A 14,672-nucleotide genomic window follows, 5' to 3' on the forward strand; every position below is an offset into this window, starting at 1 on the left:
GGACCGCCTTGCGATTCAACGAGCTTACCAAAACCCTTATTTTCTGTCCATTCCATATCCTTTCTTATCAGCCCAGCCCTGATATCGCATGCGACACTCCCTAGGTAGAGCATTGCCGGATTAGACACCAGTCACTCCTTGTTCTCTTCCTTCATTTTGCTTCCCACGAGCCATCTTTCACATCTTTCAGCACCCACTCTGCAGCATACTTTCCGTTCGTCTCGCCGTCTATGGCACCGAGCACACCGTCACCTCCACCTGTCCTTGTTCCATCTTGGGAGCAAGCTGCTTTAGCTATCGTAATCATCCAATCGAAGCCATCCAAGATACCAGTGCGGGGTTAGTACGCGTACATCCAATTTCAATCAATGCAGATACTGATCATCCTAGAGTACGTCCTCCAGCTGCGTGCTCAGGTGAGACGCGGACAAAACCCCGCTGATGCCGACGAGCCGGATCATTACCTCGACCTTGTCGCATATTGGCAGGAGCAATGCAGGCGGGCGCAAGACGATTGCGATCAACTGAGAAGCATCAACATTAAACTTGAGCGATCCAACGAGCTGCTCTCAAGTCAGGCGAGCGCCGACACTCCTGACATCAATGTCGCTCCGCGCGCTTCGAAACGCAAAGCACCAGCAGTTCCACCAGCCAGACCACAAAAGCGACCTAAACCACCACGATCAAAGACACCTCAGCAACTCGGCGCTGAAGCTCAAGACACGATCGAGAATGATAAAGATTTTCTCGACGGATTAGGAAAAGGTGGGAACCGCGGTGACCCTCAACTGATCCAGCTAATGAAGTGCAACCAGATGGCAAGAGTCTCACGGAGGCTTTGTTCATTACACATAACCTGTGTAGAGTGGCGAAGCCGGATGCCGAGCCTCTCTGCCTTAGTCTTGTTCGTACTTCTTCGGTGCTTGGCAAGGTCATTTGTCTCGTTGCAAGCAACCATGAGCAACTCACACGCCAGGGGCGAACAACACCAGGAACCGCATCTTTGGATCAAGACAGAACCGACTTCTCTATTGCATTGTCGATATGTGCACGAGCTTTCATGTCAATACTTGTCGGCACTGGTAAGCTGGCTGGCTGTGGTACGGACCAGCGGCTGCCCAGTTTAGTAATATGTGAGCTGGCAAACACGTTCAAATCAGGACTCACGTCAATCGAAACGTCAGCTCGTGAATCATCCCGACAGATCGTGTCGCAGCCAGTTCAACCGAAGAAAGGCAAAGGCAAAGCACCCGTAACTGTTGCCCATGAGTCTGTCCCAGCGCGAGCGGTGGCACATCTTCTGAGCAGCTTCCTTGGGTTTCTCGAAAGGACAGATTCCACTCATCAGAAGATATTCGATGGCTTTATTTTCATGCTTTTCGAACGGATTGGAAAGCGACTTTACTACTGCACGTTCGGGCGACACCGCAGCACTACGGTTGAAGGCAACATTGTATCCATACCAGAGCCTCACAATGCAGCCGATACTTCGAAGCGCGAGAGAGAAGCACTCGCCATTCGATTGGAGTTAAAAGCACTCGTTTTGATATTGGAAAGGGCTATGGGATTGGCTCCTCACCATATGAATCTCCAAACGGGCCGAGAAACCAAGAACGTCAACCACCCTAACTGCACGTTGAGTTTGAAAAATCCGCCGAATGCCTCGAGGTCCCGGCTAAGTCCGATTGCAAAGGATCGCCTTCAACGGACTCTCGTGTGTTGCATGTACGGAACCAACGGGGATGATGAATTTCTCGATGTTCTTACGAAACCAACACCTGCTTTTCGGCTCGCTTCACTGCCGAGAGTTGCTAAGGTCGACGACAAAGATGTGGAAGATTGGTATAAGCATGAGGTGTGGCGACTCATTGGATGGGATGTTCTTGCGAAAGAAGGTAGTTGGTGAGTGCCATCTTGGAGTTCAGATTATTTACAACTCATTGAAGGAGGTATAATTGAGGCATGCTAATACACGGTGGTCTCCGCGCCTACTATCCAAATTGTGAACTGTCTGTGAGCTCTCGTGAATACCAGTTCACTCAGCCGAACGGGATGCCTTCAGTCATGCGTAGTGTCCCCATCCTGCGACGCCTCCGCCTACAAAGGCGTGCTTTCAAGCATTACTATACCTTGAGGATGCAATGACTGGCTTGGGCTTTACTTAGTCGTCTAATATCAATGTAGCACTGCCGAGGACTCCCCAGATGGTCCACCACCTGACTATGGCGTTCACCAAGTGCCCCCAGGAACTAGTATAATGGGTGAGAGTGACATCATAAAGGCTGTTCCTCTAGTTCGCCATTCGAGGTGCAAGCCCAGGGCAAGCCGTGGAGCGAACACGTTACTACAAAGTGCTTTGATAACGGTGAGGTGAAAGTGAACCGCGACTATATCTGCTAGACGACGCGTTTCATTGGACAACAGAAAGAGCATAGGGCTGCTCGAAGTCGAGGTCACGACGCTTTCACCCCCGCTAGGCCTCTCTGCAACCTGGGCGCCGCCCTCCTTCCCTGTCGGCGTGACCAACCTGCAACGCGCCTTGGCGTGGTTGTGTAATTGCACCCGGGACACTGCTCGTCCATCCAATTTTCTCTCCACGCCGCTACCACGCTCGTGCGCTGCTCTCCGCTACCGTTTCAACTTTGGTTGCTACAGACTTCGTTCATAATCAGTCCCATCGCTGCCACCTCAAGCTCTATCACAGCAAGTTCACCATGTCCGACGACGACGAGAAGGTGACGATTCCGCCGCGTTGCAGCGACGAAGAGCGGGACGGTAGTTCGCCAATTGGCTTCAAGTCTTCTGGTGTCGCTCGGGTGGAAGCGATTGCCTCACATGTCACGTTCGCCAATCGTGTCTGCATCTTCCTCAGCATCTTCTTGGTTGCCTTTGCGTACAGCCTAGACTTCGTTCTACGACTCAGCTACTCGACCACAGCTACGTCCAAGCTCAAAGGACACGCGTTGCTGAGTATGGTCAACGTGGTGAAAGGTGTCATTTCCGTTGCCGCTCAGGTATGTGGTTCCTCATCAAATGCAGTCCAATGTTTGACGTGGTCAACTAGCCCGGCGCAGCTAAGGTTGCGGATATCTTCGGTCGCAAGGAGTTGTTCATCATCTCCGTCTTGTTTTACATCACTGGTAAGTTTTGTATGTGCATAGCCTTCGACTCAACTGATGCTGTATAGGTACCATCATCCAAGCGACTTGCGACAGCATCCCAATGTTCGCCTTTGGCGGTTTAATATGGCAGGTCGGATACAGTCTCGTTGTTCTGCTCCTGGAGATTATCGTCGCAGATACAACCTCCTTGCGTTCGCGAGTGTATGTAGCGTTCTTCTTGAAGAGAAACCGCTGGATATGCGCTAACTACGGATCTAGATTCTTCTCATACATCCCTCCCTGTTGCTTCCTTATTATCCCCTGGTTTGCGCCCGAAATGTCGACAAAGGTCCTTGCCACCTCGAATTGGCGCTGGGCTATCGGCATGTGGGCAGCCATATATGCCGTCTGCGCCTTGCCTCTTATCCTAGCTTTTTCATGGGTCGAGCGCAAAGCGAAAAAAGCAGGCAGCCTGAAGAATATCAAGACTCCATATCAACAGTATGGCGGTTGGGCGCTGATGAAGGTCTTGTTCTGGCAGCTGGATGTTATCGGCATCTTTCTCGTGACTAGTATCCTAGGGCATACACTTACACCGCTCACCCTAGCTGGCGGCAGGCAGGCCCACTGGGGTGAGGCGAAGATCATCGTGCCAATCGCCCTTGGAGTAGCTTCAATCCCCATCTTCATTTGGTGGGAGACTAAGGCTCCTTACCCCATGGTCCCCTTTCACGTAAGTCAGCTGCCTAGCCTACTCTTCTCAATAGCTAACATACATTAGCTCCTTAAGGACCGCGCCGTCTGGGGAGCATTGGGCATCGCTCTGCATCTGAACTTTGGTCAGTCTTTCACTCTCATCACACATATCATGCTAACTTTGAACAGCATGGGCTTGTCAAGCAGACTATCTCTATACTGTACTCCTAGTCGCCTTCAACGAGAGCGTCGAATCTGCCGCTCGAATCGTAGCACTATACAACTTCGTCTCGGTGGCAACCGGTATCCTGGCTGGCCTGCTTATCTACAAGGTTCGCCGACTCAAACCGATTGTTATGCTCGGCACCTTCCTCTTTCTCGTGGCTTTTGGACTCATGATCCGCTACAGGGGTAGCACAACCGACTCGTCCCACCACACTGGTATCATCGCTGCTCAAGTGATTCTTGGTGTTGGAGGTGGTTTGTTTCCCTATCCAACACTGGTCAGCATTCAGGCCGCAACAAGGCACGAACACGTTGCAGTCGTAATAGGACTTTACTTTGCAATTTATAGCGTGGGTGCTGCACTTGGCAATGCAGTCTCTGGGGCTATCTGGACACAGATTCTTCCTCGAAAACTCGAGCAACTTCTCGGCGGCAATCAGACGCTAGCATTACAGTGGTACACTGCTCCACTTGAAATGATTGCGCACTTTCACACAGGCACGCCAGAGCGTGACGCCGTCGACGATGCATTCAAGCACGTTCAGCGTCTACTCTGCATCGTGGGTGCTTTCCTCTGCGTGGCACTCATTTTATTGTCCTGCGTCATCCGAGACCCTAGGCTTCCTGACACACAGTCGAGGGAGGATGCGGAAGCCGAGCCTATCGAAATGGTCAATATGAACGAGAGGCATGAGGTAGTTAACGACGGGAACAAGAAGTCTTGGGCTTTTTGGAAGAAGTGATCACCCACTGTCGATATGGTGGAATGATGGATCTCTACGAAGTGGACAGATAGTCACAACATGATTGGCATGGTATCGGGGACGTGACTCGGCGTTTTGGAGACTTCGAAGTGTTTAGGGGTTGCAAATACTTGATAAGGCGGGCATGAGATAAAACTGCGACGACGCATTTGACCGGCGAGGTGTCCGACATATCGTACCGACTCAAGCGCAAATGTTATCTCAAAACTACTCTATCCAAGTCGATGCATCCTGCAAAAACCCAGATGTGTGATAGATTGCTATTCTCCGTTGTCGTCGTACGGCTGTTCACCTCTAAATTATTTATTTGTTTCAGTTTGACCGGCTGTCTTTAAGGGTATTGAGGTCATGCACCAAACATGCGCATATATAAGGTAGTTTTGAAGTTGCGGGTGTAGTGTTGCAGTGGAAGGGCGTTTGTCTCGCGCTGCAATTTGTCATATCTGAGTACCGGTAATCAATCCTGTTGTCTTCCGAACACCCCAAATCGCGACGGACCGAGAAAGACAGGGTTTCAAGCTCGACAGACTCTTTCAATTGTGACGGCAAAGCGCTGAACCGGATTCGATGTCAACATGCTACTTCCTAGAGCTCCGCTGGGTGGAACTACTGATGAAGGGCCTCTCATCGGCTTTAACAATTATTAACCGTTGTTCGAGCAAGCTTTGTGGTGACCGGCGCGTACGAAACTCAATATGCACGAGCTGTTGACGACGTCAACAGAGTAAAACAACTCCTCTGTCCTCGGCGCACAACGGATATAGTGTGGAGACACGCGCTCGCGCAAGTAACGTTCTTGACAAGTATGGTCGCTCATGTTCTTATCTCCTTGCCTTCAAAGCTGGTCTGCCTTTCGTGTACGTCTGTTCGGTATTTCGTGTAAAGAGCTGGGAGTGGAGGATTTGTATCGGTAAAGGAGGAGCGGTCCTTTGTTTCGTTAGCCTAACGTCCTATTCGTCTTTGCATAGATGCTCGTCTCATATTTCTCCTTTGTTGTGTCTTCAGCCGTCTGCAGGTGTCTACTGTGGGCTTCCTGTCGTCCATCTAGATGCAGCTCTCCAACACTGTCAAAACAGGCGCTGGGCAGGCCGCATGGTAAGCAAATGTTCGCCGTTGCGCACCCGAGGTTTACGTTGGCAGGCTTGCCTAATATGAGTTAATAAGACGGTGTTTAGAACGAAGTCACCGGTGTAGCAGAAAGGGAAGAGGCGGTCGGGGTGCACTTCGCGTACTTTGGAGTGAAATTCGACGATGTCATCCTAGTTGGGAGAATCCATACGTGCCTAGGTCACGTCACCGAGCGGCGCGACGGCTAGTGCAAGTTCTAAAATGACCTTCACACTGCCTGCGAACATCTGTTGACCCATTGCTGACCGGGGGAGTTCCTAGTCGAAAAAGACTTTTTACTTCACGGTTTTACTAGCGATCTCGCGGCGGGAGTACAGGAGAATTAAACCTCTGCTTGGACAGCCCCGCCTTGTACGCTGTGAACTCATCTTTCGAAGCAACGACCTTGACAGCTTCTTGAAACGTCGAAATGCCAGCTTTGCCTTTCCAATCGTCCCTTGCAGCCTTGAGGTCCTCGCCCTCAGCCTGCGCTGCCTGCGCTGCCTGCAGATACTTCTGCAACGGCTCGACCTTCTTCGTAGCACCCTGGACATACTCATGATCCCTTTCATCGACTACACTTGTAATAAATTTGCTATGATTAGTATCACAACGACACAACAACAGTGTCTCGGCACTTATAATGCGGTAGGACTATTATATAGTCATACGTAATCGGTTTCTTCCTGCTTGATAATCCTGTCAAAGTAAAGTTTGTCACTGAACGACAGAAAGCAATTGTTATTGACAATATCCGAAGAGATCAGACAGGCGTGGAAAATAAGACATTTAAGAAAGAGCAGGTGATTGAAGAGTTCCTCGGCCCGAAGACATGGCTTAAATCCCTCTTCCACGTTTGGATTAGTATATCCAACAGCGGTGGACTCACGAATTTCACCCCGCTCATTATCAGTGGATAGGGCTACACTGTTCAACGCTCGACGCTTCTCACTATGGGAACCGGCATTACGCAAGCCGTAGCCTCGTACCTATGCAACGGCGGCGTCTTTCTTACCTTGAAGTATTTGCCCCAGAAGCAATGTCGCACAACCTGGGTATTACTTGGTATCTTCGTTGGCATGATCTCAGCAGTCTTGCTCTCCGCACTCTCACTTGACAACTCTAACGGACGGCTCGCTGCTTTGTATTGCTCATACTTTTACCTCTTAGAACTTATCTCGTTGCGCTCAGCATCACCACCGCCGGTACCACTGGCCATACGAAGAAAGTCACTGTCATTGCGCTGATTTTTATCCCTTACTGTGTGAGTAACATCATCGCACAGTAATTCTTCAAAACCAAAAAGGCGCCACTGTACCCACTCGGCATGGGTGCGATACTTGCTTCATACCCCCTGTCCATCATCACGATTGGCTTGTATGCTGCATACTGCTGGAATGAAAATCGCCGGCGCGACTGCATAGACGCTGTGAAAAGTGGAAGAGTGCACAATGACACAGATTTCAAGTATTTGACCGACAAGCAGAATATCCACTCTGGATATGTTTGGTAAAGGTGCGCTGCGAAGGTATGTCTATGGGAGACTGCGCATCTGTAGCGTAAAGTGAAACTCAGGTCAATTATTTGGTCTGATTATTCAATTTATACCAATAATCCGGTTAGGGATTTATTTCAACAGAAGTAACGCGATAAATTGTTCAACAGACGTTCCTTCCCAGAAGTCGTGAAATAAGATACTTCCGTAAGTACTTGGAACTGGAGATGTCTGATTGACCGAGCAATCTGTGGAGCTGGTAGGAAACTGGATGTCCCCAGCCGTGCCTCTCCGCAAATATAAGTGGGGAATCCTCGTGACCCCATGGTGGTGAGGCTAGAGTTTATATCTGGGGCCGCCAAGCTCCGCTAAGCCCGTCACATGCGCGGGGGTCTATTGGCCGGTGTAGATTTGTGCAACGAGAACCTTGATGATGGTCGCGGTCCAGTCCTGTGAGGCACATTGCGGTAGCGCAATGCATTCTTCGCGGACGATGCAGGTGAACGCTACATTGGCACCGTCCTATATGCGATCTCCCGGCTTCTCACTTTCATCCCTCAATTCGACGGGATTTCCCGATGCCTGAGATATCCGACATGCTTCCTCTCGGACTAGCATCCGTTGTTGAGAGTCATAGAGTGGGCGAATTACGAATCGATTTGGTAACTCGCTTATCTACGGCTGTCACGTGGAGGCCGAGTTCGGCAGCAACACCCAGGGCATGGAGGTTGTAAATTTCATTGATCAGAAATTCCCTCCATTCTCCTAGAGACTCATCCTATTGCCCTTGTTGCGAAATTATGGTGCAGACGGTTCGCATCTGTATGCTTAACGCCGACCTACCCGTCCCAAACGTCCACGCCCAGAAAGCCCCCACCTATGGCAGAATATTTCACGGTCTCCTTTCGGCCGCTGCTACTCAGAAAGTACCAAAAACGATAATCGAATCATCCGATTATGATGTTACAAGAGGCGAATATCCACCGTCGTTGATAGAGTACGACGCAATTCTCATAAGCGGTGCCGTAGATGCGGCGTACGATGACGTGGAGTGGATACGGAGACTAGACGACTTTATTCTGGATGTATACCGGAATCATCCCCGGGTCAAGATATTCGGCAGCTGTTTTGGCCATCAGTTGATATGCCAAAGTTTACTGAAAGATTTTGGCGTGAGCGTTGGGATTGATCCAAAAGGATATGAGATTGGAGTGAAAGAAATCACACTACACAAACGATTCCTCGAGACGTTTGGAAAGAAGCATCAGCTGCAGGAGAAGATACGCCTTCAATTCGTGCATCACGACCATGTCGTCATTCCCACGCCAAACACCCTGCCACAGTCGTGGATGACACTAGGGAGTACCGAACATTGCTCGGTGCAAGGCATGTACGAGTCCGGTCGCGTCCTCACGTATCAGGGTCATTTTGAGTTTGACAGATTCGTGAATCGCGAGACGGTCAGGTTCTTTTTCCCTGCCTGGGCACCGGAAGCGTTGGACGAGGCGATGAAAGCTGTGGATGCGGATGATGATGCGGACGTGGCTGCTGCAATGGTGCTAGACTTTTTCTTAGAGAGGGGCGTTGCCAATAAGGATGCCCCAGAGTGTCAGATGACTGGAGGACTACTTACACCGCCTTATGGGGAGTAGAAGTGGATGGTTTGGACATCATGGTTATACGAAGAATGCTTCTTGTAGAGCAGCCTATACATTTTCTGTAGATCCGTCATGTACCGCCAAGATGTCTGCAGGAGGAACAATAAGCTCTCCTTCCTCGTTGTATGCTCTCCTAAATCTTGGTCCCTGGTTGCAGAGCGTCGATCCACGTGATTGGGTGTACTTACTTTCAGTCGTCAAGTAGAGTACCATGTGGTTCACTAGGGGAGCAATACCAAGGCTATGGCCGAAGTCTTGGGGTGCTTGTTGTGTCTTGCGATATTGGAGTAAAGTTTGATAAAGACTAGCCAGGCGACGTTCGGGGCGCTGTACGTTGAGAAGCTAGGAACTTAAATTTGGTGTTCTCAAGCGGACATGGTTGTGTCAAATAGTTTTGATGTTGTTACGCGTCCGAATATCTGCATCACCTAGCTGTCTAAGGGTGAGCTTCGTTGCGAGCTTCTGAAACCAACGCAGCGAGCCTCTGAAAACCCTCAACGATCTCTTTTTTGTCCATGCCCAGGACAGACGGATGCCGTGACCATAGCTCTTCGCTGTCAAAGTACTTTCACAGAAACCAGCGATAGCTCAACTAGGGCGCAGGCGCTTTGAAATCCTTCTTAGCTCTTCGCTGCCATTTCCGCGGATATAGCGTCTCTATTTACTTGCATCATGTCACCGTACGCGAACTTCAAGTCGAACTTGTCAAGTCCTATGGCCGCTAGTGCAGCGCCCTTGCCCGCAAGAGCGTCAGGCAGCAGAACCCAGATGAAGCATCCTCCAACCTGCTCAACGGGCTCCTGCTGGCCGTTTTGTGTGCCGTTAGTTTGTTTCAATGACTTCCAGTAGAGATCTGCATTCTTAGAGGGACAAGATGCTGGTCAATGGATTTCAGTAAGGTGTAGTATCGCGCTCTAAAAACTTGAATCACATGCTCCTTCAAATGCATCTCTAAAAACCCCAACTTGAGCATCTCATGCGCGAGTGCTGCGGACATGTAGGCAGGTCACCCCCCAGACCGCATTGAGCCTACCTGCGAAAGCCCAAGACAGAATGCGGGAGTCGCTTCAGCCCAACCAACTCCCACGACCAGCGCGATAATCTTTGAGAAGGAGCCATTGCGCATTGCGTTGCCCCAGTCATCCTTTAGTCTGCCATCGAGTGTACGATCGATATTGACTAGGCGTGGTGTTACGTGGCCGAGCTGATCAGGCTTACATCCTATTCTACTGGCTAAACGTAGGACTTCGTAGACATCATCTATGACTACTAGGGCGTCATATTCTCTCGCTAGACGTATGAGTTCTTACTTTCGTCTTAAGGAAATGGTCTTTGTGCTGGGGTTCGAAAATGTCGGGACGCAGTATATAACGTGGCGGTATAATTTCGTACACTTGTCCCCCATCTTTCGTGTTGGGACGTGGAATGCGGCATCTCTATTCAACGCTTCCAGACCTCGTCGAAGGAATTCGAGCTCCAGCCCCTCATCGTCCTCAGGCACGCCTTTCATCATTCCCTCAAAGCCATTGTCCATGAAGATTGGACATGCAAGAAAGTAGCATGGCTCGACCATCCAGATGTTGCGCGTTTAGCCTGGATCTGTAAAACGAGCGAGCACATTGTCTAGGTTGCCTAATGCGCCATTGTTCACACAGATTCAATCAAAACAAAGTTACGAACCGCACACGTGGTGGACGTGAGCCATTTGGCGATGCTACCTCGAAGTGGCTCATAGCCGGCATCTGGTCCGCAGATGAGGGAAGATGTTGTCTTCCTGGGGGACATAAAGACGCTGGACACACTTTCAAGGAGCGAAGCGGGAAAAAGCGATAGCGACGGCCATCCCAGTTGCAAGTTTATGTGGCCAGTCATGGTTGGTTGAGGTACAACAAAAGAGGCCTGAGCTTGCGATATGATGATTCCGACACTACTCTTATGATATGCAGGCCAGAGAAAGAAACATGGGAGGATGCATTGAATGCTGAGCATAGGCAACAATCTTCATTCACCATGCCTGGCCGCGATGTTTTGGTAGAGAACGCGCGGGTACGGGCGACAGCTCGAAGTCCTTCCGTCGAACCTGAATTTGTCCTTGACCATCAACTCACCTAAAGCCCGCCAGTCGCAGTTTCGTCGAAGAAGATCTCTGATTACGTGCAAGTCTTCTTTAAGAGCGGATAGGGTACAGCTCCATTGTTCCATCTTTCGACTATTAATCCGAGTGACCTTATTGAAGGTCTTGCGATCATTCTTGACGATACTCAAACAATCGGCGTAGCTTCCCTATCAAAAGCAACTTTTCTAGAGCAGCAGAGCTTGACCGAGCTGCAGGACAAGCTAGCAGTACGACGGAAGCTACACCAAGAGCAGTCCACCCGGTCGAGCTCTCAATCATGGCCCATCGTTTCATGAGTATCGCGGAGCAGATCGGACTAGCACTACAGAAGACTAGTAGTATCTTAGTCAATATTAAAAAAACCGTGCATCTTAGTTCTGTGGAGCAGACACTTATGTTCTAACACAGAAAATACGAAGGCCAACTGCGGTCCGGGGATATTATCGTAGCAAAACATCCTATTTCAGGAGGAATGCATTTGCCTGACAGAACATGTGTAACGCCGGTATTTGATTATGCAGGCGAAAACATTATATGTTATACGGCATCGAAGGGTCATCATTAAGAGATTCGGGGCATCCTCGCTGGCTCGATGCCCACCGGTAGCGTCGAGTTGCACGAAGAGGGTGCCATGATCATGTCAGAGTATCTCGCTCGCGATAGTGTCTTTGATAAAGAACTTGTCACAAAAGTCTTGCTTCATGACCTGCTCAGCACCCGGATTGTTCAGGAACACGCAAGCTTGCTGATAACATCAATAACCCGAAGCGAGTGTCAGCGAACGCAAAAGGCGCAGCACTTGTTCCTGTTTTCATAACCGAGCCTGGTCTGGCTACTGTACACTTTAATATGCATGCGGTTACTGCCAACGCTGAAGCATGTGTGAGAGACTTCATGAAGCGTATTTACAATCGGACTAGTAGTAAGCCCCTTGTCGCCCTCGACTTCATGAATGACGGTACCCCTTTCAAGCTTACAACTACAATCAACCTGGAAGAGTTAGCACATTTTGACTTTACAGGAACCAGAGGAAGGTTACCACAGCTTCAACGCCCCGAGGGCGATTGCGAGGTCTACCACGCTTTATGCCCTTCGCTGTATTATCAATCAAGATAGACCACTTGATGAAGGATGTCTAAGACCTCTCACATCTACGATACCTGAAGGAAGTATTCTTAACCCATTACCTTGTAGCTAGAATAGCTTTATAACTGCGCATTATTATACTCTCTACCCCGTTAGCCTTTTTAGGAGCACTCGGTACATACGTTTACTGCCTTACTGCCATCTCACCTTACCTTACTCGCGATTATACCTTCTATTACATCCCACCCACTCTACGTGCTAAACTCTCTAAAACTGGCCCTAAAAATGCACCCCAATACCCAGTCTCCGCATCTTCGTCGGCAGCATACTCCATAAGATTGCCATATAGCCTCGCAACGCGGAAAACGCCCTGGACAGACGAGGTGTCGAGGGAGGGCAAACTTGTGTCATTCCCGAGGATTGAGATGGCGCAGGTTGTCGATATATCTGGAGATAGGTCGGCAGAGTCAGGTTCAGATAGGTACGCATAATAAACCTTGTGCTCTGTGCCGACGATGGTGATGCCGGGCTCGATGAAAGCCCCGTGATCAGGACGACGGGGGAGCGCATCAGTCGCAAAGGCCAACCATGCTAGCTCGGCTTTTTTGCGCAGACTGGCCGCCATCCAGATGCTCATTTGCAGCTGTGCTTCTTGAAGGTTTCCCGACGGGGACTTAACTTCGATGCCGGTAAAGAGGGCGGCAGCTTCGGTGTAGGTGTCGGTAGTATGGCTAATAGGGGCGTGGAGAAGGGTCTTATAGAGGCTAGCATACAGAGGGTGGAGGTGTGAGTAGGAGAGGCAGAAGTCGGTTTTGCGGAAGACGGGGCTGGGCTTGGAGCGGATGGGGGCGGTCGGGGTGGGGGTGGAGAGGTAGGCAGGCTGGATAGATTGCGATTGTCTATGTTATTAGTATGCAGAGATGGTAGAGAGAGAGAAACATACACGCTCTCCTGCCGGAACCGCCCACGACCGTACAAGATGATAGCTAGTTGGAGCAGCGGGGTCACAACATGCAAGCACCACGCATTTTCATCCATAGTGTGCTCCTTGCACAAATAGGTCCCCTGAAACACCGCTTTGACGCGATCTAGCACTAGGGAAACATCTGCTTCTTCTTCCTCGTCATAATACGCTGCGTCCTCAATTGGATCGAACAGCAGCGACGCCTTGTACGTTGGATCCCGCTCTAGCGCATCCCTCAGACAAGCCGGAATGTATTCCCTCTCCAGTCGGTGCCGGAGACGAGTCTGCAGTGTCCGAATACGCGGCGCAACAGCCGTAGGGACGCATTCGCCCGCTGCGGCCAGCGGGTGGAAGGATATGGGCGGGTGTGCTGTTCGTAGCTGGGTGATTTGGCGCTGCGGGGAAGATGATCGCGAGGCGTTGCTGCGCATGCTGAGCGTCGTCTTCTCCGTAAGGCTCGTCACGCTGCCCACCACCGACGCGCTTTGGGTGGGCGTAATAGGCTCATCGCATTCGACGCGGGGCCGTTTGGAGGGGCTCTGTGAACGTAATTGCTCCATGGGGTATGGGCATAAGTCGCTGTGTCGGCGGCGCTTGGACGGGCGCGGGTTCGGCAAGGCGGCTTCAGCGTCGCTTTCGGTATTTGCAGAGTTGCGCAGCCACGCATCAATGCGCTCTGTGGTAGTAAGAACCGGCGGTGAACAGAGGCGGATGCGCTGCATATTGAGCCATGTATGCAGTATGCGATGGAGTTATTATGCAGAGAAGAGGGGTTGCATAGCCGCTGCGCCTACAAAGGTAGTAACATATTACACGGGCGAGCTGCGCGCCCAGGCGAGCTGCGGACTCTGCCAAGACACTACTAAAATTAGTACTAACTATATTAGGATTCTAAATATAGGGCATATATTAAGGTAAAGTTAGTACATGCACCTAGTTTTAGAATACTATATTATAGTAGTATATTGCGCAAGTGCTAATATACTATACAATTAAGTTAAGTGCTTAGTTAAACTAGTTATAATACTAAAACTCTAACTTTAAAGAGTATTATATTATTAAAAACTTTTATAAGCTCTAACCCCTAAAAGTATTATATTATTAGATACTATAGTAGTACTTAATTTTAGAGAGTATTATATTGTTAGGGACTTCTGCAAGCCCTAATACTAGTAGTATAAACTAACTATAGCCTTAACTTCTGCATACTACTATATTAAATAGTTTTTAATATTAATAATATAAATTATTTCTATAAATAAAAGTAAAGTTAACGCTAGAGCAAATTATATAATATAGTAAAAAAATTTAGTATAAAATTACAGTTTAAGTGCTATATTTAGTACTTTAATATAGTATTAAAGTAGTAAAGTTTATATAATACTAGGCTAGCTAAATAAATTATTAAAACTAATAATTACTATTAGCAGACTTAATATATTATTATTTAAAAATTATAG

The 14,672-nt window shown here is 49.4% G+C and overlaps 8 protein-coding genes across 8 annotated transcripts; 4 read left to right on the forward strand and 4 right to left on the reverse strand.

Moving 5' to 3' along the window:
• Positions 1-17: 17 nt before the first annotated feature.
• K460DRAFT_365439 (uncharacterized protein) lies at positions 18-2,151 on the forward strand. The gene is made up of 3 exons (XM_040933175.1): positions 18-339; positions 391-765; positions 816-2,151. The coding sequence occupies exons 1-3, from the start codon at positions 231-233 to the stop codon at positions 1,904-1,906; spliced, it is 1,575 nt and encodes a 524-aa protein (XP_040792116.1). The 5' UTR covers positions 18-230; the 3' UTR covers positions 1,907-2,151.
• A 186-nt stretch (positions 2,152-2,337) lies between these two features.
• K460DRAFT_385329 (siderochrome-iron transporter Sit1) lies at positions 2,338-6,028 on the forward strand (the record flags this gene model as incomplete). The annotated part of the gene is made up of 7 exons (XM_040935534.1): positions 2,338-3,014; positions 3,065-3,140; positions 3,188-3,323; positions 3,381-3,834; positions 3,883-3,940; positions 3,987-4,693; positions 5,984-6,028. The coding sequence occupies exons 1-7, from the start codon at positions 2,715-2,717 to the stop codon at positions 6,026-6,028; spliced, it is 1,776 nt and encodes a 591-aa protein (XP_040792117.1). The 5' UTR covers positions 2,338-2,714.
• Positions 6,029-6,205: 177 nt separating this feature from the next.
• Positions 6,206-7,315, reverse strand: K460DRAFT_354388 (uncharacterized protein; the record flags this gene model as incomplete). The annotated part of the gene is made up of 6 exons (XM_040931785.1): positions 6,206-6,473; positions 6,565-6,592; positions 6,783-6,844; positions 6,909-6,944; positions 7,057-7,153; positions 7,216-7,315. 6 exons carry the CDS (start codon positions 7,313-7,315, stop codon positions 6,206-6,208), a joined length of 591 nt encoding a protein of 196 aa, XP_040792118.1.
• Positions 7,316-8,145: 830 nt separating this feature from the next.
• Positions 8,146-9,373, forward strand: K460DRAFT_365441 (class I glutamine amidotransferase-like protein). The gene has a single exon (XM_040933176.1). The coding sequence runs from the start codon at positions 8,189-8,191 to the stop codon at positions 9,038-9,040; it is 852 nt and encodes a 283-aa protein (XP_040792119.1). The 5' UTR covers positions 8,146-8,188; the 3' UTR covers positions 9,041-9,373.
• A 624-nt stretch (positions 9,374-9,997) lies between these two features.
• K460DRAFT_429090 (uncharacterized protein) lies at positions 9,998-10,683 on the reverse strand (the record flags this gene model as incomplete). The annotated part of the gene is made up of 4 exons (XM_040938305.1): positions 10,439-10,683; positions 10,265-10,336; positions 10,080-10,225; positions 9,998-10,033 (listed from the first exon to the last, which is right to left on the reverse strand). The coding sequence occupies exons 1-4, from the start codon at positions 10,617-10,619 to the stop codon at positions 9,998-10,000; spliced, it is 435 nt and encodes a 144-aa protein (XP_040792120.1). The 5' UTR covers positions 10,620-10,683.
• A 480-nt stretch (positions 10,684-11,163) lies between these two features.
• On the reverse strand, positions 11,164-11,912 carry K460DRAFT_429092 (uncharacterized protein). The gene has a single exon (XM_040938306.1). The coding sequence runs from the start codon at positions 11,454-11,456 to the stop codon at positions 11,292-11,294; it is 165 nt and encodes a 54-aa protein (XP_040792121.1). The 5' UTR covers positions 11,457-11,912; the 3' UTR covers positions 11,164-11,291.
• K460DRAFT_365443 (uncharacterized protein) lies at positions 11,706-12,720 on the forward strand. The gene is made up of 2 exons (XM_040933177.1): positions 11,706-12,152; positions 12,202-12,720. The coding sequence occupies exons 1-2, from the start codon at positions 12,012-12,014 to the stop codon at positions 12,358-12,360; spliced, it is 300 nt and encodes a 99-aa protein (XP_040792122.1). The 5' UTR covers positions 11,706-12,011; the 3' UTR covers positions 12,361-12,720.
• Positions 12,721-13,041: 321 nt separating this feature from the next.
• Positions 13,042-13,934, reverse strand: K460DRAFT_278661 (uncharacterized protein; the record flags this gene model as incomplete). Its single annotated transcript, XM_040928274.1, has 2 exons — positions 13,042-13,147; positions 13,192-13,934. Coding segments are annotated over 2 exons (849 nt in total), but the record flags the coding sequence as incomplete, so codon positions are not given.
• Positions 13,935-14,672: the final 738 nt, after the last annotated feature.

This window comes from Cucurbitaria berberidis (assembly GCF_010015615.1).
Source record: "Cucurbitaria berberidis CBS 394.84 unplaced genomic scaffold K460scaffold_2, whole genome shotgun sequence".
NCBI lineage: Eukaryota > Fungi > Ascomycota > Dothideomycetes > Pleosporales > Cucurbitariaceae > Cucurbitaria > Cucurbitaria berberidis.

What these genes read in the sequence shown, in the direction of transcription:
- K460DRAFT_365439 (XM_040933175.1), top strand. Translation starts at nt 231, where the DNA reads ATGGCACCGAGCACACCGTCACCTCCACCTGTCCTTGTTCCATCTTGG. An exon ending in ATCCAAGATACCAGTGCGGG is followed by an intron (nt 340 to 390) that starts GTTAGTACGCGT and finishes TGATCATCCTAG; the next exon opens with AGTACGTCCTCCAGCTGCGT. An exon ending in TCTCGACGGATTAGGAAAAG is followed by an intron (nt 766 to 815) that starts GTGGGAACCGCG and finishes AAGTGCAACCAG; the next exon opens with ATGGCAAGAGTCTCACGGAG.
- K460DRAFT_429092 (XM_040938306.1), bottom strand. Translation starts at nt 11,456, where the DNA reads ATGAAACGATGGGCCATGATTGAGAGCTCGACCGGGTGGACTGCTCTT.
- K460DRAFT_365441 (XM_040933176.1), top strand. Translation starts at nt 8,189, where the DNA reads ATGGTGCAGACGGTTCGCATCTGTATGCTTAACGCCGACCTACCCGTC.
- K460DRAFT_365443 (XM_040933177.1), top strand. Translation starts at nt 12,012, where the DNA reads ATGCATGCGGTTACTGCCAACGCTGAAGCATGTGTGAGAGACTTCATG. An exon ending in AGCTTACAACTACAATCAAC is followed by an intron (nt 12,153 to 12,201) that starts CTGGAAGAGTTA and finishes GAGGAAGGTTAC; the next exon opens with CACAGCTTCAACGCCCCGAG.